We start from the raw sequence: 27626 nt of genomic DNA on the forward strand, positions 1-27626 counted from the left end.
CAGGATAAGACTGACTCTGCCCTGGCAGGGATTATGTTGGTCTGACATGAAGGAGACGAGCATCGGAGGTTGTGACGTGGCATGGAGGGAGCTTTAAGGTAGAAATGTCAGGTATCTGCCGTTCTTGGTGGTGGAAGAGCGGAGGTAGTACTGCGAATTGTTATAAAGCTGAGTGACGGCTGAATTAGACGGAATTTCAACACTTTATGCGTCAAAGTTATCTCCCGTCATACATGCGACCTCCTATAAAGTAACTTAAAACCACATTAAACACAAGTAAGCTTCCATAAAGTCAATGTTGCTTCATTTCTGTCCGTCTCAGAGTCCCATTTCCACTGGCCTTTGTGGGGTGTGTATCATTCAACCAGCGGTGAGCTCTTTTCAGTATGTGTTGTCACGTCCATCCAAGCCCCTTTGCCCGACCCTGTGTTCCTATAAATAACACGTCTAACCCGTAAATACCCATACACAACGTATATTCCTGCGGAACGTTTGTAGTTGAAGCTGTGAAAGCGATATCATTCCTCATAAGGTCATGTAAAAGAAATAGGAGCCAATTAACCTCCAGACAAAGTGTGATAGGAAAGAAACAAATGGAATGATTTATGTGGAGGCTCACATATACAATGTATTGGTAGCCTGCAGCCTCAACTTTAATAAAAAAAAAAAAAAAAAAAAAGCCCTCTCGGACATATACTTAAGAGATAAGGATTATTTCTGGTAGAGGATCGCATATGTGATAGCTGTGCGAATCTGTCACGCAGCACTACTTGTGTGTGCGTGTGTGTGTGTCTCTGCGTGGCTTATGGGATGAATGCAGCAGCAGGGACACTGGGCAGGCGTTACTCAATCCATGTGTTTGTGGCGTTGGCCTGCTGCCCTGCCACATTCCCACCCACGGAGGCAAGGAACTTCAAAGAACATTTCCAGGCTTATTCCCTCGGAGGAGCCACTGAATCTTCTGCATTTAAAAGGAACTCCAGTTACGCGGACACGGCCTAATTGAATCAACAAGCCCTCAAGTTTGTTTATCTTTAAATACTGGATGGCTTCTTTTTTTTACTGTGCATTGAATTCCCTTTGAAGCAAGAATAAAATCAGGCTTTTTGGTGGATGATAATGATGTCACCCGCTATGACTGACACCTTTGTAGTCCTGGAGTTGGTCTTTATATCATGCTCGGGCTGTTTTAACAATGCATGAACACTACTCTGCAAATGAAACTCATTAATGCTATTCCAGCCAGGCATTGGGTGTTTGCAAGTAATATGTGCTATGACCATAATTTACGGTGTATAAGCTGCACCTTCTAAATTTGGAAAAAAAACAGATATGTAGGTAATTACACTCTCACTGTACCATCTTAGGAACAATGCTAAAATCTTCACACAGCAACTTAACACTCAAAAGATAGCTAAGAAATATACAAGACTATTACCAATACGAATTTAGAATAAAAACAACAACTGTTTTACCTGCTTCCCATCATGCATTTCCTCCCAGCCATTGGCCATGGCCAAGCTTCCACACAAGCAGATCCCTAAACATGTGCTAGGATAGCATCTTTACGCTTAATGGCGGTCGAACAGCTGAAGAGTTCAAACCCAAAGTGCTGCCAATGTTGGTGGGAGGTTTTAATGATGTTCCTTTTCACTTCCATAGCGATGACTTTTCCTTCCCTTGGCACACTTCCACCTGCCTTACGCTTGGAAGACATAATGAAGTGCCAAAACGTAATTAATAAGATCAAATTTGATGGGTGAAATATGATTTAAAGTGACATTTAAAAACAGATCTTAGACCAGCTCCATAATATATAATAATACTGCAAAGTATGCTATGGTAAATGTACTTTTTGTGCCCTTTTCATTACTCTACAGAAGTACATATTAACCCATTAAAAGGGTGGGGATATGCAGCAATGTCTTGAATACATGCTGTGGTTTTACGGTTCCAAAATAGCACTTCATTGGCAAGGGTTTGTTTTACTGAGAGGAAAACCAAGTTTTCAGCAGAATATGACCACCGCCTTGTGGAAACATGTTATGACTCCTCCTGTCCTGCTGTGTTAGCATTATACAGTTCTCACTTACATAGTTATAAGTCAATGCTTTTTATAGCCTGTCATTGTCATCTACATGGCGGCCATTGTGGTTGCAGTCGGACTACTACATATTGATTTTTGGACAGGCACAAGATAGCATCTTCTCACTTGACTTGTCGGATAAATCTCCTCTTCTGGAGCCTTTGACTGAAGCATCGGTAAAGGCTAAAAATGAGCCGGGGGTGACAAGGGTGAGCTGCTGTGGGCAGCTGAAGCTTAGGCTTGAGGTCAAAGTGTCCTTGGCTAGCAACTTGTATCGGAAACCGCATGGGTGTGTTTGTGACTGCCTGTGGCGAGACCATCAGGTGATTGAAGTAGAACATGTTTATGGAACCGCTAAAGCAGGGGTGGGCAAACTACGTCCCGGGGGCCACATGCGGCCCACCAAGCATTTGAATCCGGTCCGCCAGCTGCTTTCTAAGTACAGTAAAGTCTCGTTATATCGATATCGGTTAAAACGAATTACTACTTATTACGATACTATTTTCATTTCCCGGCAAATTTCTAGTCTTTTATGATATAATTAGCTCCGTTAGTACGATACACGGTTATTATGATAATCCGGTTACAACGATGCCCTTTTCATCTCCCGCCAGCCAATTTGGTCTGCTTATATCGATACAAAAGCAGCTTAAATCAATCTTTGCTTAAGGATTTCAATACCAAAAAAGAACACGGCGAACGGCTGCTTCCAGTCAACTTTATTTTTCACACTTCCACCACCAGAGTGCAGCACACACAGCGGAAAACACCCGTCCCTCGCGCCTACCCCTCCGGGTGGCAACACCTTCCCTATCGATAGTTCCGGGGTGAATTATGTCCCGGTAACCGGTAATCACTACAGCGTAAGTTTATTTTTATTTACTGTAGTACAAAATTTATTGTAGTACAAAAGCATGCTAGATACGCAATTCATGAACTCAAGGAGAAAATTACATGCCATATCAAAGATCCGCCCACTTTTAATGCAGTTCGGCGCAGGATCGGATATATGGATAGTCCGGTTATATCGGTATTTTTTCCGACTCCCGAGAATATCGATATAACGAGACTTTACTGTACATAGTTTGATGTATCAGCATGAAATAGTGTGTGTGTTAAATATTTGTTCTGGCCCCCCGGACAATTTTGTTAACTTAATGCGGCCCACAAGTCAAAATATTTGCCCACCCCTGCTCTAAAGGCAATGGCATCCAACCCAAATTTTCTCGGAATACAACCACGTAAAAACTTTCCCTTGAACCACTGTGGCGGATTACATCGTGGTTGATTTTACCCAACCTCACGAGGGTTCAACAAGCATCAAAAGGAAGGATCAACTCAAATACAAATTTGTTTTGCTCCTTCTTGGGCTTTTTGTGGCTGTTTTTGGACATTTACTTCAAAAACCGGACTAAGTGGCCGACTCTGATTCAGTGCCTTTATCCTTTATCTGTTGAGATGCCTATCTGCAGCTACACTCCATTATCTTCAAGGGACTCATAGTCGATATGGCTGTGTTATTTACTGAATGCTTTATTTACAGCGTGTGTGATGGTTGGGTAAACATGCATTTGTATACGTCATTGACCGGTGTTAGATCTGATGTGTCCATTTATGGAGCAGTCTATTCATAGCTGATTTCTCTCCTGATTCCGATCGGAGGGTAACTGATTCTGTATGTTGTTTTTTTTTGTTCTCTCTTTGTGCTGCTGATATTTTTCCCAAGTGTGCCACATGGGATGAAAAAGAACTTGTCTAACGATATAGAACCATATAGTGGAACGCCAGCCATAGTGCCGACATTGGTTTACTTTTTAATTGTAAAAATCATGAAAACGAGTGTTTCCACCGTCTTAACCCTGACCTTTTCTGATTCTCCCCCGTGACATTTTGGTTAGAAAGTGAGCAAAGATCTTTTAAGGGGCCAAACTTTCTAAAAAAAAAAAAAAACAAAAACTGTCAAAACAGACTGGTCTATGTCAGTGCGTCTGGTATGAGGTAGTAGCTTTTAGTGTCAGTGTTCCTCATTTTGTCAAGGTTGGCATGTCTCTAAGTGTCTTTTTTAATGCTTGAACGATTCTGGTGCCAGCAACTCATACAGAGGTTTGTACACATAAATTAATAAATAGCTTCTCAATAGTATTTAAAACTGGGAGCAGCCATGAAAAAAAAATGACAGAATGAATGACAGAAAATAATTAAGAACCACTGGTCTACGTTACCACACACTCACCTAGTGGCATTCCCTGGATTACATCACATTGCGGTGAGTCTCTTTCAATTACCTCTGTTCCCTCCATGAGCAACCCCACCTCCAACCCTCCAACCCTCCAACCCTCCAACCCTCCAACCCGCCATCCTCGGCTCCGTATGTAAAAGGATTGAACAATCAGCAGTCCCCATTAAGCAGACACCTCCAGGTCACTTAGGGTTGAAGATCAAGGAGAAGAGAAGGCTTCCTTTCTCATTTCCTCCCTCCTCCGCCGTCTGTGTGATTCTTGTTGTCTCCCCCAGCGCCTCCATCAACAGACAGGAGTTGTGTCTCAGCTCTCTGTAGAACCAGCTGTCTCTAAGCTGGGGATTAAATGATTCATTTACCAGCCGCATTTTAATCCTCTCTGTCACACACTCGCTCTGAAACACAGAGACGCACACTCAACGCGCACTTTGTTGCTTTCCGTGGCACCGCCTTCCTCCTTCGCTGGCCAGCGTACGTGTAATGAAACCATGACATATCGATATCGGCAAGTGGAAACTAGGTGTGAAAGCCAGCACGTCCAGCATCATTACAAAAGCGTGTTCCTTTGTGGGTTTATTTTATGAAAGTACTTGTGTAATGAGGTGATTGAGCGCTGCAGTAGGCGTGGGGGGGGGGGGGGGGTGCCATCTGCTTGCAGAATAGTGGCTTTCAAATCCATCCATCTATTATTACATACGAGGTGGCGTGGACAATAAAATATTTATTTTCAGCTATTTATAATTACGCGTCACCTTCAAGAGCACACGTTTGAGCTGAAACGTTTTGGTCAACTACTTGCCGTTTGACGCCCCTGCACAAACTGAAGCTCCATTGTTCCATTGAAGAAAATAAAATCAGTCATGATCAGTCATTTTTTTTAAATCATCAGAGAATACAGGGCTGCACGGCGGTCGAGTGGTTAGCGCGCAGGCCTCACAGCTAGGCAACCAGGGTTCATTTCCACCCTCGGCCATCTCTCTGTGAAGTTTGCATGTTCTCCCCGTGCATTTCTCCGGGTACTCCGGTTTCCTCCCACATTCCAAAAACATGCTAGGTTAATTGGCGACTCCAAATTGTCCATAGGTATGAATGTGAGTGTGAATGGTTGTTTGTCTATATGTGCCCTGTGATTGGCTGGCCACCAGTCCAGGGTGTACCCCGCCTCTTGTCCGAAGACAGCACCCCCTCGACCCTTGAAAATAAGTGTTAGAAAATGAATGAATGAATCAGAGAATACAACTTTCTTCCACTTTTCCAGCTGGTGCTCTAATGCAAATTCCAAACAGGAAACTGTGTGGCGTTGAAGGAGACGAGAACTTTGAAGACATTTTTCCTCATGGTTGATGAGTGTTTGACTGGACTCGGCATCAGTAACAACCTTCATTTGGGTCGAACATCGTCCCGTGTCTTGACAGACAGCCAATCAGATCCGCCGTCTCATATCCACTTGACTTTTGGGTGGGTGTATTTGTCAAACCTGCTACTGAGTACTGTATTGTACGACTTTAGAGGTTCTACCATCGTGGGTCCTCTCAATTTTGCAGTGAGACACCCACTTTCCGACTTCAAAAACCAAATTTCACACCACAGGAGAAGAAGCCTCAAAGCCCTTCCTGTACAAAAACATGATTATATGAGTTCCGCTGCTTTTCACTGAACAGAGCACTGAGCCATAACCGGCTTTTCCAGATTTCAGCTCCAACATTGGACACAGACCAGAAGAGACAATTTGCTGACTTAAGTTGATGAAGTCGTAGCCTCCACCATATCGTAAAACAACCCTCGTAAATGTCACATTCTCTCCTCATTTAGTTTGCAAAACAAGGTTGAAATGCACACTTATGAAGTCTGCTGCTGCAGGATGAATGAGATGATTGATACTTCCAGCGCAAAAGTACTTCACTCGTTTACTTGCCGTTAAGCGCAAAATGCTCCATAATCTCATCTAAATTTAGGTTACAAATACTATTAAAAATATTCTCTCTATTACTTTTGCATTATATCCTGAAAAAATGCCCTGAAACACAAACTTTTGCACCAATTTGCACCAATTTTTTAATAGTAAAAAATAGCATTTTTTCTGTTAACATCACACCTTTCAATGTCTGTTGCCAATCACCAATGTCTTTTGCCAATAAATGCTGCCAGGGTGTACCCCGCCTCTCGCCCGAAGTCAGCTGGGATAGGCTCCAGCACACCCCTACGATCATAACAAGGATAAGCAGCATATAAAATGAATGGATGAGTGGAATTACCAAGGAAATATAAACAGATGACATTTTTGTTTGTTTTGGGGGTTTTGGGACCCCGGTGTGCGTAATACTACAGTGTTACTTAGTATAACAGTATACTACATATTTTGTGACATGCAAGTTGAACAAAATAGTACTTTAAATACTTCAATAGTACAATTAAAATTAAAAATTAAAAGTTCATAGCTATAGCAATAGAATCTAAGTAGGATGATATGAAGAGCGCAAGTTATGAACGTTAGCAATATTTCTATATTTTCATAGGCATCATTATGACAATGCTGACTGTCGTAGTTTTTGGAGTGACTGCAAGGGGCGTGGCACACAGACTATAGCCATATAAAAATATACTCCTTGATACAAGATGGGTAATTGTTACGCAAACCAAGGCAAAATTTTAGCATCAGTTTTGGATGTTAACCAGAAACACGTTAACCAAGGTACCACTGCACTGTGCAAATATTCCCATGGACCGCTATCATTTTCCCACAACAAACGCACAATATTGTTGATGTATATACACAGAAAAACTTAAGTCATGCTTTAAGTTGTGACATAATTTCTCAGATTGAGTCGCCATCATCAGCTGTTAAACATTAATGAAGACACCTCCATCAGGAATTAGATTAGATACTAAACCATTTGGTTTTTTTTTTGGTTTTTTTTTTACCCATCAAAATAATTTCCTGGGGGGCTCCATACAAATCAAGCAGTCATCAATTTGAGCTTTGAATGTAAATAATACAACAGCGCCTGTTTCTGGTTAACATCCAAAACTGATGCTAAAATTTTGCCTTGGTTTGCATTCTTGAGCAATATTGCACATGTAACACGTGTAACCACTGCACTGTGCAAACCGCTATCATTTTCCCAAAACAAACGCACAATATCGTTGATGTATATACACAGAAAAACTCAAGTCATGCTTTAAGTCGTGACATAATTTCTTCAATAATACAGTAAAGTCTCGTTATATCGATATTCTCGGGAGTCGGAAAAAATACCGATATAACTGGACTATCTATATATCCGATCCTGGGCAATAATGCACTCGACATTGTTCTTTGCTTAAGGATTTCAATACCAAAAAAGAACACGGCGAACGGCTGCTTCCAGGGTTGAGCATGACCTGTGAACCAGGAAGTGCGGGAATTGGTGTGTGTGCTGCGCTCTGGTGGTGGAAGTGTGAAAAATAAAGTTGACTGGAAGCAGCCGTTCGCCGTGTTCTTTTTTGGTATTGAAATCCTTAAGCAAAGATTGATTTAAGCTGCTTTTGTATCGATATAAGCAGACCAAATTGGCTGGCGGGAGATGAAAAGGGCATCGTAGTAACCGGATTATCATAATAACCGTGTATCGTACTAACGGAACTAATTATATCATAAAAGACTAGAAATTTGCCGGGAAATGAAAATAGTATCGTAATAAGTAGTAATTCGTTTTAACCGATATCGATATAACGAGACTTTACTGTACAATTAAAATAACAATGAAATAAAATACACAACAAATTGCAATGGTTATGTCAGCAAAACCAGCTTGTGTTGTAACGTTGAAGCGATATACGTGCGATGACAAAATGTGTGCGCTGTGTTTAGGTCTGCAATAAAGTTTAAAAACAGCGTATCTGACAGGATGCTACAGTACATTACTTACAAGGTGGTACGTGCTCAATATCACCATCAAGCCCTTGTTGCAGGTCGCTGAGTCTGCATTCATTTTGCACTGAGTTTACATGAAGACACCGAGTTTGGGTGCCCATCCCTGCTAGATACTGTATGCTTTAATGAGTGCAGGTCTCAAACTTTAATATAGAAGCATTTTAGTTTGAAGTCTATGCTGGAAGATGAATATAACCCTCAAACACCCGACTTGTATTGACGGAGTTCTACCGCTCGCCTGCCTCAGCTTTGAGTTTCATCTCTCCTAACTCTGGCGTCGTTCTGTTTGTTTAAACTCTCTGCCGTGCACTTTTTTCTCCTTCAAAATGATCTTTCCAATGTGCCAGCCTGTGTGGCTCTCCGCAATCCCAAGGCCACAGATTTTTTATGGCTTAACCTCTCGTTTGAAGAAGGGGGGGAAAAAAAGATAATATATAGAAGAAAGACAAAAAAGAATTTCTGGCTCTTTTCACCGCAGGAGTAAAGCAAGCTTTCATGTGGTCTTCATGGCCACATGCTCGCAAGCCACATATAACAAGCAGCAGCCAGCCTTGCTCGACCACAGCGCAATTATCCTGTATATTAAGTCTGGTAAATGTCGTCAGATGAAAGACGCCTTGCAGCCTTTTGGGATGGAAGGCGCTGTGGTGCAATGCAAAAAGGTTATAGCACACTTAAAACACTTCGCAAAACACTAAGAACTCTCATGTCATCTTTCTCTCTTAATCAACTGCACTGCTTTAAATACGACCGATGCTTTACCAGCCCCGACCTGACAGCTTTGGCTCCACGGTGCATGAGCAAAAACGATACTTTGTTATGTCATTACTGTGTAACTATTGTCGTTGTGGATCATTTTTTATTGATTTATTTTATAAAAAGGTGTGGTAAAGCAGCATCATGTGGTTTTGAATTGAATTTGCACAATTCAATATGCCTGAAAAGGTTTATGAAGAAGCCCTTCTACATATTTACTCCTGATAATTCATTGACACTGTACCTTTTACATGTCGTCACTTATGCAGTTTAAAGTAAGGGAATAAATAAAAATGCATAATAAAAGGGATAGCATAGGAATACATAGTTAATGATGAATAGAAATCCTTCGCTACATGTCTGTTTGAACAAAAATAAATTCATTCATAAAGGATTGCGGTTTCGTGTTTATCAGCAAGCTGGAGCTACCCGTTAGCCGAGTGCTAGCAGCAGGTTAGCAGTGTAGAGCATGGCCGAATGAGTCAATTTCATCTTATTTATGTCTAAGATAGCTTATTTCTCTATGCTACTCTATTGGGTAACATAGGTGTCAAGTTGACTATAGGGGTGTTATTTCATGTATACAGGGCTCTAGGCCTGTCACTATAATGGATATATCGGTTTATCGAAGGTTAACACAGCTCATAGCTGTAGTGATAGAATCTAACTAGGATGATATGAAGAGCGCAAGTTATGAATGTTATTTTATTTGGATATTTTTATAGGCATCATTATGACTACTGTCGTAGTTTTGTAGTTACTGCATGGGGCGTGGCACACAGACTATAACCATATAAAAATATACTCCATAATACAAGATTTGTTCGATGTGCAAAATGGCAAAATTTTAGCATCAGTTTTGGATGTTAACCAGAAACACGTTAACCAAGGTACCACTGCACTGTGCAAATATTCCCATGGACCGCTATCATTTTCCCACAACAAACGCACAATATCGTTGATGTATATACACGGAAAATCTAAGTCATGCTTTAAGTCGTGACATAATTTCTCAGATTGAGTCGCCGTTATCAGCTGTTAAACCTTCATAGGCATCATTATGACAATGCTGACTGTCGTAGTTTTTGGAGTGACTGCAAGGGGCGTGGCACACAGACTATAACCATATAAAAATATACTCCGTAATACAAGATGAGTATTTGTTAGATGTGCAATATTGCACATGAACGCAAACCAAGGCAAAATTTTAGCATCAGTTTTGGATGTTAACCAGAAACACGTTAACCAAGGTACCACTGCACTGTGCAAATAGTCCCATGGACCGCTATCATTTTCCCACAACAAACGCACAATATCGTTGATGTATATACACGGAAAATCTAAGTCATGCTTTAAGTCGTGACATAATTTCTCAGATTGAGTCGCCATTATCAGCTGTTAAACCTTCATAGGCATCAATATGACAATGCTGACTGTCGTAGTTTTGTAGTTACTGCATGGGGCGTGGCACACAGACTATAACCATATAAAAATATACTCCGTAATACAAGATGAGTATTTGTTAGATGTGCAATATTGCACATGAACGCAAACCAAGGCAAAATTTTAGCATCAGTTTTGGATGTTAACCAGAAACACGTTAACCAAGGTACCACTGCACTGTGCAAATATCCCCATGGACCGCTATCATTTTCCCACAACAAACGCACAATATCGTTGATGTATATACACGGAAAATCTAAGTCATGCTTTAAGTCGTGACATAATTTCTCAGATTGAGTCGCCGTTATCAGCTGTTAAACCTTCATAGGCATCAATATGACAATGCTGACTGTCGTAGTTTTTGGAGTGACTGCAAGGGGCGTGGCACACAGACTATAACCATATAAAAATATACTCTGTGATACAAGATGGGTAATTGTTAGATGTGCAATATTGCACATGAACGCAAACCAAGGCAAAATTTTAGCATCAGTTTTGGATGTTAACCAGAAACACGTTAACCAAGGTACCACTGCACTGTGCAAATATTCCCATGGACCGCTATCACACAACAAACGCACAATATTGTTGATGTATATACACAGAAAAACTTAAGTCATGCTTTAAGTCGTGACATAATTTCTCAGATTGAGTTGCCATTATCAGCTGTTAAACCTTAATGAAGACACCTCCATCAGGAATTAGATTAGATACTAAACCATTTCGGGGTTTGTTTGTTTTTGTTTTTTTACCCATCAAAATAATTTCCTGGGGGGCTCCCCATCAATTTGAGCTGTGAATGTAAATAATACAACAGCGCCCGTTTCTGGTTAACATCCAAAACTGATGCTAAAATTTTGCCTTGGTTTGCGTTCGTGAGCAATATTGCGCGTGTAACAAACACGTGGCAAGTTTTTCCTCACAACCTGACACAGAACAAGTGATACTTTATGCTTGACGCTTTTGGTACCCGTCTCAGGAGAACGACCCTGATGCTTTTAAACCAATTCACACCTTTTGCACTTGTATCCTCAAAAGCGCTAAATCTCAATTTGATTACAAAATGTGTGTTCTCTCCCTGTTCTCACCCACACTCATCACACTTGCAAGTGTGATTGTTTCTTTCTCTCTCTCATACACACATACACACACACACGGAGCGAAGGAACATCTCTGATTAAGCATGACCTCAGGAGTCAACATATGCTGTTGGTGTCGTGCACACAGAGAAGCAGTGTTTAATTTCACACAGATTTAACACCAAGCAGCTATATGTGGGATCTGGGCCAAAACAACACATTTCCTGCTCGTTTACGTCCAGTATTTTGTTTACAGTGTTTTGACTTCAAAAGTGCCTTTAGCACATCCCAAGGTGTTGGCACCATATACGCACTAAATGACTCCAAAGATCATACAGCGGTTTCCGTGAACTACAGCAATAGTAACTGCACCGAAAAAAAGAGTTCTTCACATTTACTGTTTTTGGCCTAGAAGCAAAAAATGGAGTTTAAAGTTCAGCTTTAAGTCACCTCATTATAAGTACAGCTGATAAACTTATAACGGAGGATATTTTGTAAAGTGTAGCACAGCAGTTATACAGCATATTGGTGGGGAAATAACAGGAAATCCTTGGCTCGTTCCCTGGTTACCAATGTGCTCCAATAAATTATTCATATTGTACAAGAAGATGAGGAGAACTAGTTGCATGGTGGAAGAATACATCGGCGGAATGATACATCATTGGTTCCGTTCCAAAAAATGAATTATACCAAAGCTGAAACATTTTATTTCTATAGGAAGCAATGTAAATGAATCACAAAGCACACTGAATACAGTGGAACCTTGGTTAGCAACCTTTATTGATGTTAACCAAATCATGTTTTCCCATTTCCCAATGAATGTGTTCCAGAATGCCGAAAACACAATTTTATTGTTTTACAATTCTAATTTTACATGCAGAAAACAATTGAAAATGCATATAAATGATGAATGAGCGTTTAAGGCTTCTTTAACCTTCATTGGTGACGTGATTCTTGACGGGACTACAATTGGGAACGTGTTCATAGACGTAACGTCCGGGTCTGGATGCCATTTGTAAGCTAGCTCATAGGATGCTAACATGATGGACGCTTTGTGGTAAAAACTACCACAAGAGGACAGTTGGACTCTCAGTGTGCTAACAACACACGCCATAATTGCACGCTAACCTGACAATGTACACAAATGGAGGCAAAATTGTGGCAGAAATTTTTTTGAGAAAATATTGTTTCATTTTTTGGAATACATGAGAAAATTGACACATCAAGCCACTACACGCCAATCACATAATCTTTGGCGCGAACTGGCACCAACTGGCACCAGCCCAATGGACTCCTAGCATCGTTGGCGAAACTTGGCTCGCGCCATTACATTCCAGTGGATTCCAATAGGCGGATTGTTTGCGACATTTGGTTCCACTTGGTGGACACTTAGCGCCGATGCGAGGATTTTCAACATTTTAAAAATTTTCTTGCTCAATTTTTGCCTGCGTTACGGGCCACCATGAGCCAGTTGGGAGGCAGTTTGAGCCACTCGGCACCTTTTTGGTGACACTAGGCGCCACAGAAAATTGCATAGGCGTGAACTGGCACCAACTGGCACCAGCCCAATGGACTCCTAGCATCATTGGCGAAACTTGGCTAGCGCCATTACATTCCAGTGGATTCCAATAGGTGGATTGTTTGCGATATTTGGTTCCACTTGGTGGACACTTAGCGCCGATGCAAGGATTTTCAACATTTTAAAAATTTTCTTGCTCAATTTTTGCCTGCGTTACGGGCCACCATGAGCCAGTTGGGAGGCAGTTTGAGCCACTCGGCACCTTTTTGGTGACACTAGGCGCCACAGAAAATTGCATAGGCGTGAACTGGCACCAACTGGCACCAGCCCAATGGACTCCTAGCATCATTGGCGAAACTTGGCTAGCGCCATTACATTCCAGTGGATTCCAATAGGTGGATTGTTTGCGACATTTGGTTCCACTTGGTGGACACTTAGCGCCGATGTGAAGATTTTCAACATTTTAAAACTTTTCTTGCTCAATTTTTGCCTGCGTTACGGGCCACCATGAGCCAGTTGGGAGGCAGTTTGAGCCACTCGGCACCTTATTGGTGACACTAGGCACCACAGAAAATTGCATAGGCGTGAACTGGCACCAACTGGCACCAGCCCAATGGACTCCTAGCATCGTTGCCGAAACTTGGCTAGCCATTACATTCCAGTGGATTCCAATAGGCGGATTGTTTGCGACATTTGGTTCCACTTGGTGGACACTTAGCGCCGATGTGAAGATTTTCAACATTTTAAAAAATTTCTTGCCACCAAACTCAATTTTTGCCTGCGTTACGGGCCACCATGAGCCAGTTGGGAGGCAGTTTGAGCCACTAGGCACCTTATTGGTGACACTAGGCGCCACAGAAAATTGCATAGGCGTGAACTGGCACCAACTGGTACCGACCCAGTGGACTTTTAGTATTATGCTTATTCCCTTATCTTGATCACATGATCACATCCTCACCTTGCCCAGGTGAACCAAATACTCCATTTCCTCAGGCAATTGCGTATTTTCCTACTGCTTTCATTTTTACTTATCATGTGCTCTTGATATAATCACGCACGCTGTCGTTGCTGGGTACATCACCATAGTGGAATACTTTCAAGTAAAGAATTTGTAGCAGTAAGGAAAGCTGTCCAACTGCTTCAAAGAGCGCTACGGTTGCATATGTTTCCAGCCGTGTCCATTATTGTATAAGACTGTATATTTATGATGTCTGAGGGCAATAAACAGGCTAAGTCCGCCCTCGCAAACACTGCCTTCCTCGCCCACCCTTATCTTCCACTATCGCCACGGACATGGCCCACATGCGTCTGGGTCAACCTGAGTTGCACGTTTTGGCTTGCCGTCAGATTCCATGTCAAACGGGGGACCCCCGGTTCATGTCGGAGCTCTGGTCAGCACTGGGGAAGGTTTCGGGTGTGCAGGTGCACCGGACTACGGCCTGCCACCTTCAAGCTAGCAGCTTGTGTGAACTCTTTCATGGGTTCCTGCTTCGCTCTCGGATGGTAACTGCTTTGACTCTTTGACTTGGGTCATGCTCGGGTTGCGCTTGGCTTCTAAAGAGGAGCAAAATGCCGCGCCCGCTCATCCATGTTCCTGGAGAGTTTTCGCCTGAGAGTTCGACTCTGCAGTCACTTTTTGTCTCCCTGGTCTTATTCACGTTGTTTTTGACAACGGATCTCATGTCAGATTGTTTTTGTACGCCGTGACGTCCACCATTCCCAATCAAAGGCCCGTTTTGGGAACTCGAGTGGGGTCCTGTGGGTTTTGAGCTAAATATGGACAAGTGTAGGGAGTGCGTTATCTGAGATGGGCCTAAGACCAAACATCTGGTGGCAGGGGAGGTGCATTGCCCCGTGCCTGGTCGCCCTCCAAAATCCCCACCTGTGAATTTGTGGGTCATGTTTTTGAGTCTTTTTCTCCTTCTCGCCACCCACGTGAGCACCCTGTCTGACAGGTTTCACCCACACAGTCGGTTCTGACTTTCTTCACATTGGTCAAAGTAGTCAAAATGCAGTCCTGTTGCCTCTGGGGGACGAGGCTACTGATGTGACTCCTGCCTTAAGGCAGGGAAAAGCGATTGTAAAAACTAATGTAGCCGATGCTACATGTTGTAGAGGGGAGTTGGGGATGGGTGGCCATGGTGCACTTTGACTTGGTCCTGGGGTTGACTTTGACTTTGCCCGATGCCCCTGACTCTAAGTCAATCATGTACATTGAATACAGGAAGTGAACAAACGATTGGGTAGGATTAAATAAGCTTCGAGGGCTGTCTATTCAGTGCTAGACCTCACAGTGCCAAAATATACAATTGGAATTAAACTCACTAAACCAGGGGTGGGCAAACAATGGCCCGGGGGCCACATGCGGCCCACCAAGCGTTTGAATCCGGCCCGCCAGTCGCTTATTTCAACTTTTAACATACAAACTTGCAACATGACTTGTAAATTGGAAAACTGTCAAATGAAATTACATAGTTTGATGTGGTCTGATGTTTAAAGTGCTCCTGAAAAAAGGGACATGAGAACATACAGCTGATAGTATAACACTTTTACGGAATAATTCAAGGAAAATTTTCTTAACAAAATTTTCTTAACTCAATGCGGCCCACGAGTCAAAATATTTGCCCACCCCTGCACTAAACTCACTGACTATGACTATTGAAATGTTAGGTTGTGTTGTATCCCGGTGAGCACATTTAAAGGCTCTTAGAAGCTGCTCACTGAGAAAAACAGATGCTTTGTTGCGTGGAAGATCTCACCAACAGGAAGGACAAAACAAGCTGAGCTTTATAAGGGCATTGGGGAAAGTCAGGGGGCACTTTGACCTTTTGTGGGGAGGAAAATTCTTCCATGATGTCGGGGTCTCTCGCAAGGAGGATGAGCTTTTACGCTAAATACAGAATGCTGTTTGTCACTGGCCTTGCCGAGGTTCGCGCTTTCTCCCTTTTTGACACTAAGTTGTAAAGCCTTCACTGTTGCCAGCCTGCATAAAAACACCATCCAGACCAGCTGGAAGACAAGGATCTATTCTCTTGGATGAGTCAGCCGTTAGACATGCACAAATTTAAGGATGGGGTTGGTGAAGATGGATTGCTAGAAGATGCTGAAACCATGCGGAAACTATGCACTGATATCATTCATTCATTCATTTTATACTGCTTATCCTCATGACGGTCAAGGGGGTGCTGGAGCCTAGCCCAGCTGTCTTGGGGCGAGAGGCGGGGTACACCCTGGACTGGTGGCCAGCCAATCACAGGGCACATATAGACAAACAACCATTCACACTCACATTCATACCTATGGACAATTTGGAGTGGCTAATTAACCTAGCATGTTTTTGGAATGTGGGAGGAAACCGGAGTACCCGGAGAAAACCCACGCATGCACGGGGAGAACATGCAAACTCCACACAGAGATGGCCGATGCATGCATGCTAACCACTCGTTCGCCGTGCAGCCCTGCACGAATATCAATAAAATAAAATAAAAAAGGTTTATAGTTGCGATATCACTGGGATCACATTTCCGAGGCAACTAATTTTATTCATAAGATAATGTAGCATGAAATAGAATGTATATAAATCATTGGACGATTTCATTCCCACGTACGTGAACGAGAGAGAAGCTTAAGAAGCATGGAGAATGTGTGGGATAGATGATGATTTTCGGTGATTACATTTTAATAACGTTGCAACACATTTTTAGTTATACAGTCGTGCCCTCAACGAGGGGACAGAATATTAAGTTAAAACCATTCATTAATTTTCTACCACTTACCCTCACGAGAGTCACGGGGGTGCTGTGCCCAATCACAGGGCACATATAGACAAACAACCATTCACACTCACATTCATACCTATGGACAATTTGGAGTACTCGGAGAAAACCCACGCATGCACGGGGAGAACATGCAAACGCCACAAAGAGATGGCTGAAGGTGGAATTGAACCTGGTCTCCTAGCTGTGAGGTCTGTGCGCTAACCACTAGAATGCCGTGCCGGCCAAGTTATAACCAAACACAGTTTAAAAAAAAAACAGGTAAACTAAATAATTATTTTGCCTATGCTATTTTAACTCAGAGGTAATGATGCAACTCCACATGTTGGTAAAGTTTGAAGCTGAAAAATGACCACAAGGTGGCAGAATTGCGTTTTATAATTGGTTCCGATTTTCTACAATAAAAGCTCTGATAAAACATTCCACTGTTCTCAAATATCTTAAGTTTTATTTTTCTGCACAAAATAAAATGAAAAATAAATAAACAAATCAATCAATCAAATCAATCAATCAGTAATAAATAAATATAATAATAATAATAAAATGGCAAATAATAAAAAAGCTGGTAGGTAGACAAATATTTTTTTTCAGATTAAAATGAACAAAGCATTATTAGAGCCCTGTAGACATGACAAAACACGACTATAGTCACATTTATACTCTTTTTATTTACATATTGCGCAACATATTGCGCAACTGCAGGGTCTTGAGACACATGCTAACTTGCAAACTAGAGAGCTAGCCACCTAAACGGTAGCCTTCAAGTTATTTCCTTTAAACTTAAATAGCCAAAAACTTACCACTTCCACACGGATAGGGAGGATAACTATTAACAGTTATTTAACCTTTAACATGAACATGAATCAAACGTAATAATTTTTTCTGGGTACATGATACCATACAGCATCCATATCAAACTTGCGTGGGCCGCACTAACATTAAACTTTCATATCAAGGCGGGGGCCTCAAACTAGTGTCCTGCGGGCCACATTTGGCCCACGGGCCGCATTTTTGAGACCCCTGCTCTAGCGTCCTCTGTGGCCTTAGGAAGTTGAGGTATTTGTTTGTCTGCCCACAGACTTTTTTTTAAAGTGATGAATTTGTTCTCATTTGGAGGACACCCGGTAATTGTTCCTACACGGCGAACGGCTGCTTCCAGTCAACTTTATTTTTCACACTTCCACCACCAGAGCGCAGCACACACACCGATTCCCGCACTTCCTGATTCACAGGTCATGCTCAACCCGCCCCACATAGCTGGCCAAACACATGCCTGCAACAGAAGAACCAACTGACATAGCATACACACCTATTCCAACGAAGACACAAGCGTACAAATACATGTATTTAATTGTGTTGTATTCAGATATCTTTTTATCGCTTGCAATAATCACTGTTTTTCATATGACCTGTGAACCAGGAAGTGCGGGAATCGGTGTGTGTGCTGTGCTCTGGTGGTGGAAGTGTGAAAAATAAAGTTGACTGGAAGCAGCCGTTCGCCGTGTTCTTTTTTGGTATTGAAATCCTTAAGCAAAGATTGATTTAAGCTGCTCGACATTGTTCTATACTATAGAACAATGTCGAGTGCATTATTGCCCACTTTTAATGCAGTTCGGCGCAGGATCGGATATATGGATAGTCCGGTTATATCGGTATTTTTTCCGACTCCCGAGAATATCAATATAACGAGACTTTACTGTATAATGATGAGCTAAAGGCACGCTACACACAGAAATTCAACAAAGAAACCAAGCAAACATGACACTCACTAGAATAACCGTTAATCATAGCTAGCTTAAATACTGATATACTGATATTAGCAGCGATGAACAAGGGAGTCTAACTTTGTGAAAAGGGTGCCCAAACTACTCCACAGCTCCCACAATAAAGCCAAAAACTCACGTCTATGCATTCACGCACAGCATCAGCCTGGTGATATGATGTATGAGGCGCAATAAGGCTCAGAGATCTATGAATTGTTCAACTGAAAAAAACGTCCCGCATTGTGGTGCTTTTACTGACCACTGAACACCGTAGGACAAACGGCACTCAAAGCTGAACATACAATGCAATGTAAATTATGGGCTTTCTAACAATTATTTTTCCATAATTAATTTATTATTATTATTATTATTATTATTATTATTATTATTATTATTATTATTATTATTATTATTATTATTATTATTATTATTATTATTATTATTATTATTATTATTATTATTATTATTATTATTATTATTATTCAGGATTGAAATGAAAGCAGGGGAATTAAGGGAAGCCGAAACTTTTATTCTAATTAATTCTCATACTTTTCATAACTGCATTCAAGACTGGCATGATGACCAGAGAGCTACGTTCCAATCATAAACTGTATAAGGTTCCTAAAATATTGTGACAGGTCAATAACACTCAATAGGTTATTACTTAGGCTTATAAATATTTTTTATTATCGTGCAATAAATATTTTACAATAAAAATAATTAAAAAAATAATGAATCAGAGTTTTAATGACCTCTCATGGCCCGCCGGAAGTACCACCACGGCCCACCAGGGGGCCGCGGTCCACACTTTGGGAATCACTGGCTTAGAAGAACTTCACGTAATTTTCTGTCAAAATGAAAGAATAAAGTGGCTGCACGGCGGTCGAGTGGTTAGCGCACAGACCTCACAGCTAGGAGAGTTGAGTTCAATTCCACCCTCGGCCATCTCTGTGTGGAGTTTGCATGTTCTCCCCGTGCATGCGTGGGTGTTTTCCGGGTACTCCGGTTTCCTCCCACATTCCAAAAACATGCTAGGTTAATTGGCCACTCCAAATTGTCCATAGGTATGAATGTGAGTGTGAATGGTTGTTTGTCTATATGTGCCCTGTGATTGGCTGGCCACCAGTCCAGGGTGTACCCCGCCTGACGCCCAAAGACAGCTGGGATAGGCTCCAGCACCTCCGCGACTCTTGTGAGGATAAACGATACAAAAATAATGAATCAATGTTATCTTTCACTGTTAGGGAGCTGGTTTTTGTGACGTGCATTTTCTCAAGCAATTCATACTGTCTCTTGGACCTTTGCAGCATTTCTTGAAAAGCTGGCTTTTCAACTCTGTTAAGGAGCTGCATTTCTTTTGCATCTCGATGTGTAGATTTTTTGTTCCCAGATGGGGAAACTGGATGGGGTGGAAGCAACAAGAGGTCTCACTCTGTTTGCCATTGTTTTATGAAACAGACGCGCATGCACATTTCCGCTGGGGGAAAAAAAAAATCCCATCAGAATACAAGCACAAGATTAAGACCCAGGATGGTTGAGACCCACCAGTTGACAATGTCTCAGTCTTAGGACCCTTTTTCAGCCTGAAAGTTGCCACATCAGAAACGGAGGCGCAAAATGTACGAAAACCCAATAAATAAGTTCCAGATCCGCCAGAATATTAACAAAAAATACATTTGGAAGACAATAATTCAGGGACTGCAGATGAAAAATCTAAAAATGCCCCCCCCCCCCCGTGACCCTAGTGAGGATAAGCGGCAGAAAATGAATGAATGAATGAAAGAATAAACACATTTGGAAGAAAAAGGTGCATGATTGACACAGGCCCCATCGGGGCCACTGGGTAATGGGTGGACACCTGTGCAGTACAGCTTCCCACGTTTATCTTTTCTCAACAGGGAACTCGCTAGGATCTGTGCTAATGAGAGGCATAAATGATTTCACTCTTTCACTTTGTCCCACAGAGGAAAAACAAGCACGTTTTTAGCCACCGATTTAGTGTTGGCACATAAAGCTAAAGCGCTTGAAAAAAACAGGTGGAACGTCAGCTGCTAGTCATGTTGACACGGTTTTAATTCAATATCAGGGGAGCGAGAGGCATGCTTATTGGAAGAAGGAATTGTCAGCAATGAGAACATGCTGGTTATGCTTTTATGGCTGTCCATTTTAGAGAAGCAGATCCACATCCACCCCCTTTCAGTACAGTACGTTGAACATCTATGGTCATAACACTTGTAATGTAATGTGGAGCCCCGTCACAATTACATTGTTTATATACATGAACTGTTCCGTAACATCAATTCTGCAGATAATTTGCGCTGTACTGGAAAATTCATATATAAATCAGATATCTCAAAATAATAAATCTAGTTTTGCTCTGTGACCCCGGGATAATAATCCGATCTAAAGCATTCATTTCCTTGCCAGGCGCAACACAGGAAACACCAACATGTGAGTGTTTCCTCGATCATCAAAAGCTAAGTCTTGGCCATCATTTTGTGCTCTTATGTTTGTCTGCGTCTGTACGTCTAAATAATGCATGATTAAAGAAGACTGCAAGTCTCGGCCATCTGCGTGGGCCCACTCGTGCCACACTTAATCACAGATTAAAACACTAAACTTACACGGGCAGCTGGAGTTCCTTCATTACAGTGGACGACATTTTCTGTTTCGGCAGGCGAGGGAAACGCTGGCTTCACACACGCCTTTCCATTTGCATTCCCGCATCAAAGATAATCAAATATCTGCGATATATATAGCATGCATTTCGACTTACAAAGCATCCTTTGCTTCGGCAATGCTGGGATGATGGAATTAATCACAGTTTGACACTGTGAGTGTGACTCATGATCAAATGATTTGGAGTCACACTTGGGTAACATTAATTAAGGATGGGTGTTTGACTGCGTTTCCTTAATGAAGGTTGGGGGAAATTAATGTTCAATTAAGCACATACGCTTTGGAATATAAAGCCAAGCCTCTTTTTATCATTCATTCATTTTCTATTGCTTATCCTCACGAGGGTCGTGGGGATGCTGGAACCTATCCCAGAGGCGCGGTACACCCTGGACTGGTGGCCAGCCAATCACAGTGCACATATAGACAAACAACCATTCACACTAACATTCATACCTATGGACAATTTGGAGTGGCTAATTAACCTAGCATGTTTTTGGAATGTGGGAGGAAACCGGAGTACCCGGAGAAAACCCACGCATGCACAGGGAGAACATGCAAACTTTTTTTTTGAAAAATATTTTAATTTATTATATAAATATGTATATTGAAACAGGATTGAATTCGCTGCTCTGGAAGCGACAGGAAGAAAAGCTCGGTTTGTGGCCAGCAAGTATAAACACCCTTTTTCCTTGGGGAAAAAAGTTGCGACTGAATCAACAGTGCCTCCGGTGGTTGAGGACAAGTGGTGCAATTTCACACAGCGACTGAATTGTTAGCGATCAATTCATCCATCATTACGCCGGTGTCTGACATGGATCACGGAGTGTAGCCGAAAGCGAAAGCAGCCATATGATGCAAACAGGAGCAGCAAGAATCCATTTGAATAAAACAGAAAGAGGTCAGCTCATCGGTTTACCAATGGTAATTGACTAAAAGCAAACTACTGTAAATGAATATACAGTAAAGTCTCGTTATATCGATATCGGTTATAACGAATTACTACTTATTACGATACTATTTTCATTTCCCGGCAAATTTCTAGTCTTTTATGATATAATTAGTTCCGTTAGTACGATACCCGGTTATTATGATAATCCGGTTACTACGATGCCCTTTTCATCTCCCGCCAGCCAATTTGGTCTGCTTATATCGATACAAAAGCAGCTTAAATCAATCTTTGCTTAAGGATTTCAATACCAAAAAGCTCAACCCGCCCCACATAGCTGGCTAAACACATGCCTGCAACAGAAGAACCAACTGACATAGCATACACACCTATTCCAACGAAGACACAAGCGTACAAATTGCAATAATCACTGTTTTTCATATGTACATGCTGGCGTTCGTGGCATTGTTCTATACTATAGAACAATGTCGAGTGCATTATTGCCCACTTTTAATGCAGTTCGGCGCAGGATCGGATATATGGATAGTCCGGTTATATCGGTATTTTTTCCGACTCCCAAGAATATCGATATAACGAGACTTTACCGTAACACCCATGAATATACTCTGACTGGAAGAAAGCAATTTGCAAAATGTACTATTTAAGCATGCCAGGAAGGATAGTGACTTTTCAAAAAGGCATCGTCCCGTGAATGGATAGAATAGAACAGGACCAGGATGGGGTGTGTCCAGTAAAATGGATGATGGCAGAAGTTAATTTGGCTGCTTTTGTGTCACGGTCTTCTTGCGCATGCCGGCCGCCATGGCGAACCGAGACCCATGGAATGACAATCATTATGTTACTCCTGACCCTGAGTGCTTTGGCTTCATCGACAAGCCAAGATATCTGGCTCCACTCAAGTCGATGAAGGAGGCTACTTCTCAGAATTCCATCACAGGGCTAGTCAGGGTAATTAAGGTTGCATGTGCATCCTTGGCGTGGAAATCTATTTCTATTTGTCTTCTTCACTTTCGGGTTTCTGCCACAGCAAGTCATGTTCCTAAGTCACCCTGATGCCCTTGCTTGACTGTGGGTCCAGGGAATCTAACGCCCCTGAGGTCATGCAGTTTGGAATTTAAGCAATGTTTTGGGGGAAATTATGCCAGCAAAACTAAAATTGTTATGCATGACATCACACGAGATACCAGCACAAGTTCAAGCAGAAACCCCAAGCATTAGCTCTGGGATAGGCTTTTTTGCGACACATATTCAACATGTGGTGACATGTAGTTGTGTAAAACGTGTGTATTAAATGACAAAATACTACACATTAAACATTGGGTTGATATGCGGGATTATGACATCATAGCGATAAATCCGAAAACGTCAAAAATTAGCTCCGAAAAACGCTCCAATAAGGTGAAAATATCAGTATTGTACTGTCGGTGGGTTTGAGCAAATTTGAGCAAATCAAGCGATAAGTGAATTTCCACAAAGTAGGATTCAATTTTTTCACTCATAGTACACTCATAGAGCACCATAGACATGAAATAACATCCCTATAGTCAACTTTACACTGTTTTTATTGTTTGTTTACAACACATTGCACACCTGTAATGCACAGGCTACAGGATACCTGCAGGGGTGCAAAAAGCGGCTGCCGCTTCAAACATAGCATGCTAACGAGCTAATGAGTTAGCCTCCAATTTGTTTATTCGACACTTAAAAAAGGGTTTCAAACAGACTGGGACAAAGTAAGATTAGAAACGTACCACTTCCACACAAACTGGGAGGAGCACTCTTTGCATTCCAGTAGCCAGACAGTAAAGTCATAATGCTGAACATAATTACTGAACCGCTCAATATGTTATTGTGTAAAATAGTTGAAGAGAGCAACAATTCATGCAGACGCAAGCAAAGGGCTTGGGCTGAAGACCAAACGCGAGAGGCACCTGAAGGCTAAAACGGCTAATCCACTAAACTCTGGATATTAATTCCAGATTAGAAATATGCTGTCAGTGTCAGAATAAACAGGAAGCTGATTTATTGGCACCGCAACAGCTGGCATACTGAACCTGCAGTAGATGAAAACTATTTGCATAAATGAAAGAGGCCAAGCATAACTAGGAAGATGATTTGTCATTTTGGGGATGTCTTCGCATGTACGCTTCTAGCAACAAAAAAACAGCTAAATTGCCCAGTGATGAATTGCGATAAGAAAAGGCTTGGGCAGGTTTTAACACAAATGCAATTTCATGGCAAAATGAGTACAGAAATATCACTGCGACGACTCATCAGCATAAACACAGCCTCAGCTGCACCGCTCTTCCCGGCGTGGCGTAAACATGTGCATTTAAAGCAAGGGGAAGAACTAACTGAGCGCAAAAAATATACAACCATAAATTGCAGATCCGGCGGGCTTTCCATTGCTGCTGTCAGTCAACGTAGACACCAGTGGCATCCATCTTAGACTCACCTTGAAGGCTTTGTTGTTTGTTTATGTTATTATTGCTGTTTAGTTTGCTGTCTAATAAAGGACAACACGTCCATGCCGATATCCATGATGGCGACTACCCACAATTATTTTGCCCAATGTAACACTGGCATCCAAACATCATTATGTCGTTATGGTAATGGTAATGGTTTAATTTCATTTGAACATGCATCAGATTACAATTGAATGCATCACATAATCAATTCCCAGTTCCACATGTCCAAAAGTAGTAGGAAGAAGCTTACTAAATCCTACCCCTCCATCTGGTACTTTTACAATCAGTAACTGTTACATTTGTTCACTTCCTGCTTTCCTAGTATAATGTAAGTTTTTAAAAAAAACTTTATTCATTTTTCATTCATTCATTTTCTTGTCTTGGGACAAGAGGCGGGGTACACCCTGGACTGGTGGCCAGCCAATCACAGGGCACATATAGACAAACAACCATTCACACTCACATTCATACCTATGGACAATTTGGAGTGGCCAATTATTATTTATTATTTTTATTTTTTTTTTTTTTTGGACATGCAAACTCCACACAGAGATGGCAGAGGGTGGAATCGAACCCTGGTCTTCCTAGCCGTGCCGCCAACTTTATTTTATGATTTTTTTATTTTTATTTTTTTAAATTTTTTGTCACGTACCGATTATCCAATACAGATATATGCCTTTGTCGCCACCTGCTGTTTTGCATGTATAAAACCCTAGATCCGTAATAACAAATGAATCATATTCACTATTATATTCTGTTGCTGTCATATTGTGATGAACTCATCCATGCCCCGTTTCTCTCCAATGGTGAATAGAATCACATCATGTCAAACAGTAAACCCGATCAGGTGTTCGATCTCCTCAACAGCTACAGTACGTCAGCCTAGAAAGTTCATGTCAAGCATTTTCTCCCCCCCAGGACTGGCTGAGCAAGTTTGGTTACCTCCCACCCCCCGACCCCGTGACAGGGCAGCTTCAGACAAAGGAGGCCCTGACCAAAGCCATCAAAGCCATGCAGAAGTTTGGAGGGCTCAAGGAGACCGGAGTCTTTGGTATGCGGCCGCGTTGTGTGTTTGCGTGCGCGTGCTTACCGCATGGCTACAGCATGTGTCAAGCAGAGTTAGATCTGAATGCAAATTTATAATCTCTCTGGAGATTACACTGAGGTGAATAAAACATGGTGACGGTCTAAGCATGATAAGTGCACATCCTGCTCTCTCTCGTAAACATTACGCCGTAAATCCTCATACTCCCCTCCATGCAATTCTTTTTCACACCTACCGCTTGCCCAGCTCACGACGCATGACTGGAGGGGGTGCAGAGAGCTAGAGAGAGATATTCACTTTAAGACAGTACATGTGTTAGCAACGTTAATGTATGGTCGTCCGCGAATAAGAACCTGATTGCTCAAACGATAAAGCTGCATCAGAAACAACAACAATTATTTTAAGCTAAAAAGAGAACTTGTTTGTGACATTCTAAATACTGTTTTTAACATCATTAGAGCCCTCTAGACGTGAAATAACACCCCTATAGTCACCTTTAACCTGTATTTACCAATATAGGAGACATAAAAGAAATAAAAAATAAGCATAATATACTGTAGATTCACACATAATAACATTGGGAGAGTCGCATTATAACATGTATTTTAATGTGTCTTCTGACTGCGTTGTATTTGTATTGTAGTTTAGCCATTTTTATGCTTGAAATAATTCATTTATCTTAACTTAATTTAGGTCAGAAATACATATAAATATATAAATAAATCTGCAGTTTCACGTTACACATCATTAGAGCCTCCTAGACGTGAAATAACACCCCTATAGTCACCTTTAACTTGTATTTAGCAATATATAAGACGAAAAATAAGCCATAATATAGTGTAGATTCACACATGATAACATTGGGAGAGTCGCATTATAACATGTATTTTAATGTGTCTTCTGACTGCGTTGTATTTGTATTGTAGTTTAGCCATTTTTATGCTTGAAAATGCTTAATTTAGGTCAGAAATACATATAAATATAAATAAATCTGCAGTTTCATGTTACACATTATTAGAGCCTCCTAGACGTGAAATAACACCCCTATAGTCACCTTTAACTTGTATTAAGCAATATATAAAACAAAAAATAAGCCATAATATAGTGTAGATTCACACATGATAACATTGGGAGAGTCGCATTATAACATGTATTTTGATGTGTTTTCTGACTGTCTGATATTTGTATTGTAGTTTAGCCTTTTTTATGCTTGAAAATGCTTAATTTAGATCAGAAATACATCAAATTTGCTTAAACCTGCATTTTCACATTGTACATTATTAGAGCCTTCCAGACGTGAAATAACACCCCTATAGTCACCTTTAACTTGTATTAAGCAATATATTATAGACAATAAATAAGTCATTATATACTGTAGATTCACACATGATAACATTGAGAGAGTCGCATTATAACATGTATTTTAATGTGTCTTCTGACTGTCTGATATTTGTATTGTAGTTTAGCCATTTTTATGCTTGAAAATGCTTAATTTAGATCAGAAATACGTCAAATTTGCTTAAATCTGCATTTTCACATTATACATTATTAGAGCCTTCCAGACGTGAAATAACACCCCTATAGTCACCTTTAACTTGTATTAACCAATATAGTAGACATAAAAGACAAAAAATAAGCCATACTATACTGTAGATTCACACATGATAACATTGGGAGAGTCGCATTATAACATGTATTTTAATGTGTCTTAATGACTGTCAATAAAATATTTGTATTGTAGTTTTGCCATTTTTATGCTTGAAAATGTTTAATTTAGGTCAGAAATACGTCAAATGTGCTTTTCACATTATACATTATTAGAGCTAATAACACAAATAACACCCCTATAGTCACCTTTACGCTTGTATTATTATATAATTTTTTAACCAATGATGGGTCATAATCAACCGCAACATTTAAAGTGGCGAGGGACAACTTTTATCTTTTTTGTCT

The 27626-nt window shown here is 41.2% G+C and overlaps 1 protein-coding gene across 1 annotated transcript in view; it reads left to right on the forward strand.

Annotated features, from left to right (window-relative positions):
• The window catches only part of mmp17a (matrix metallopeptidase 17a), an 89471-nt gene that overhangs the window by 20616 nt on the left and 41229 nt on the right, over positions 1-27626 (forward strand). Inside the window, exon 2 of the mRNA XM_058056569.2 lies at positions 25547-25679. Within this exon, the coding sequence (XP_057912552.2) occupies positions 25547-25679 (133 nt within the window). The remainder of the gene's footprint in view (positions 1-25546; positions 25680-27626) is intronic.

Source organism: Doryrhamphus excisus, linkage group LG10 (assembly GCF_037039965.1).
Source record: "Doryrhamphus excisus strain RoL-2023G ecotype Guam linkage group LG10, RoL_Dexc_Guam_v1.1, whole genome shotgun sequence".
In the NCBI taxonomy this organism is placed as follows: Eukaryota; Metazoa; Chordata; class Actinopteri; order Syngnathiformes; family Syngnathidae; genus Doryrhamphus; species Doryrhamphus excisus.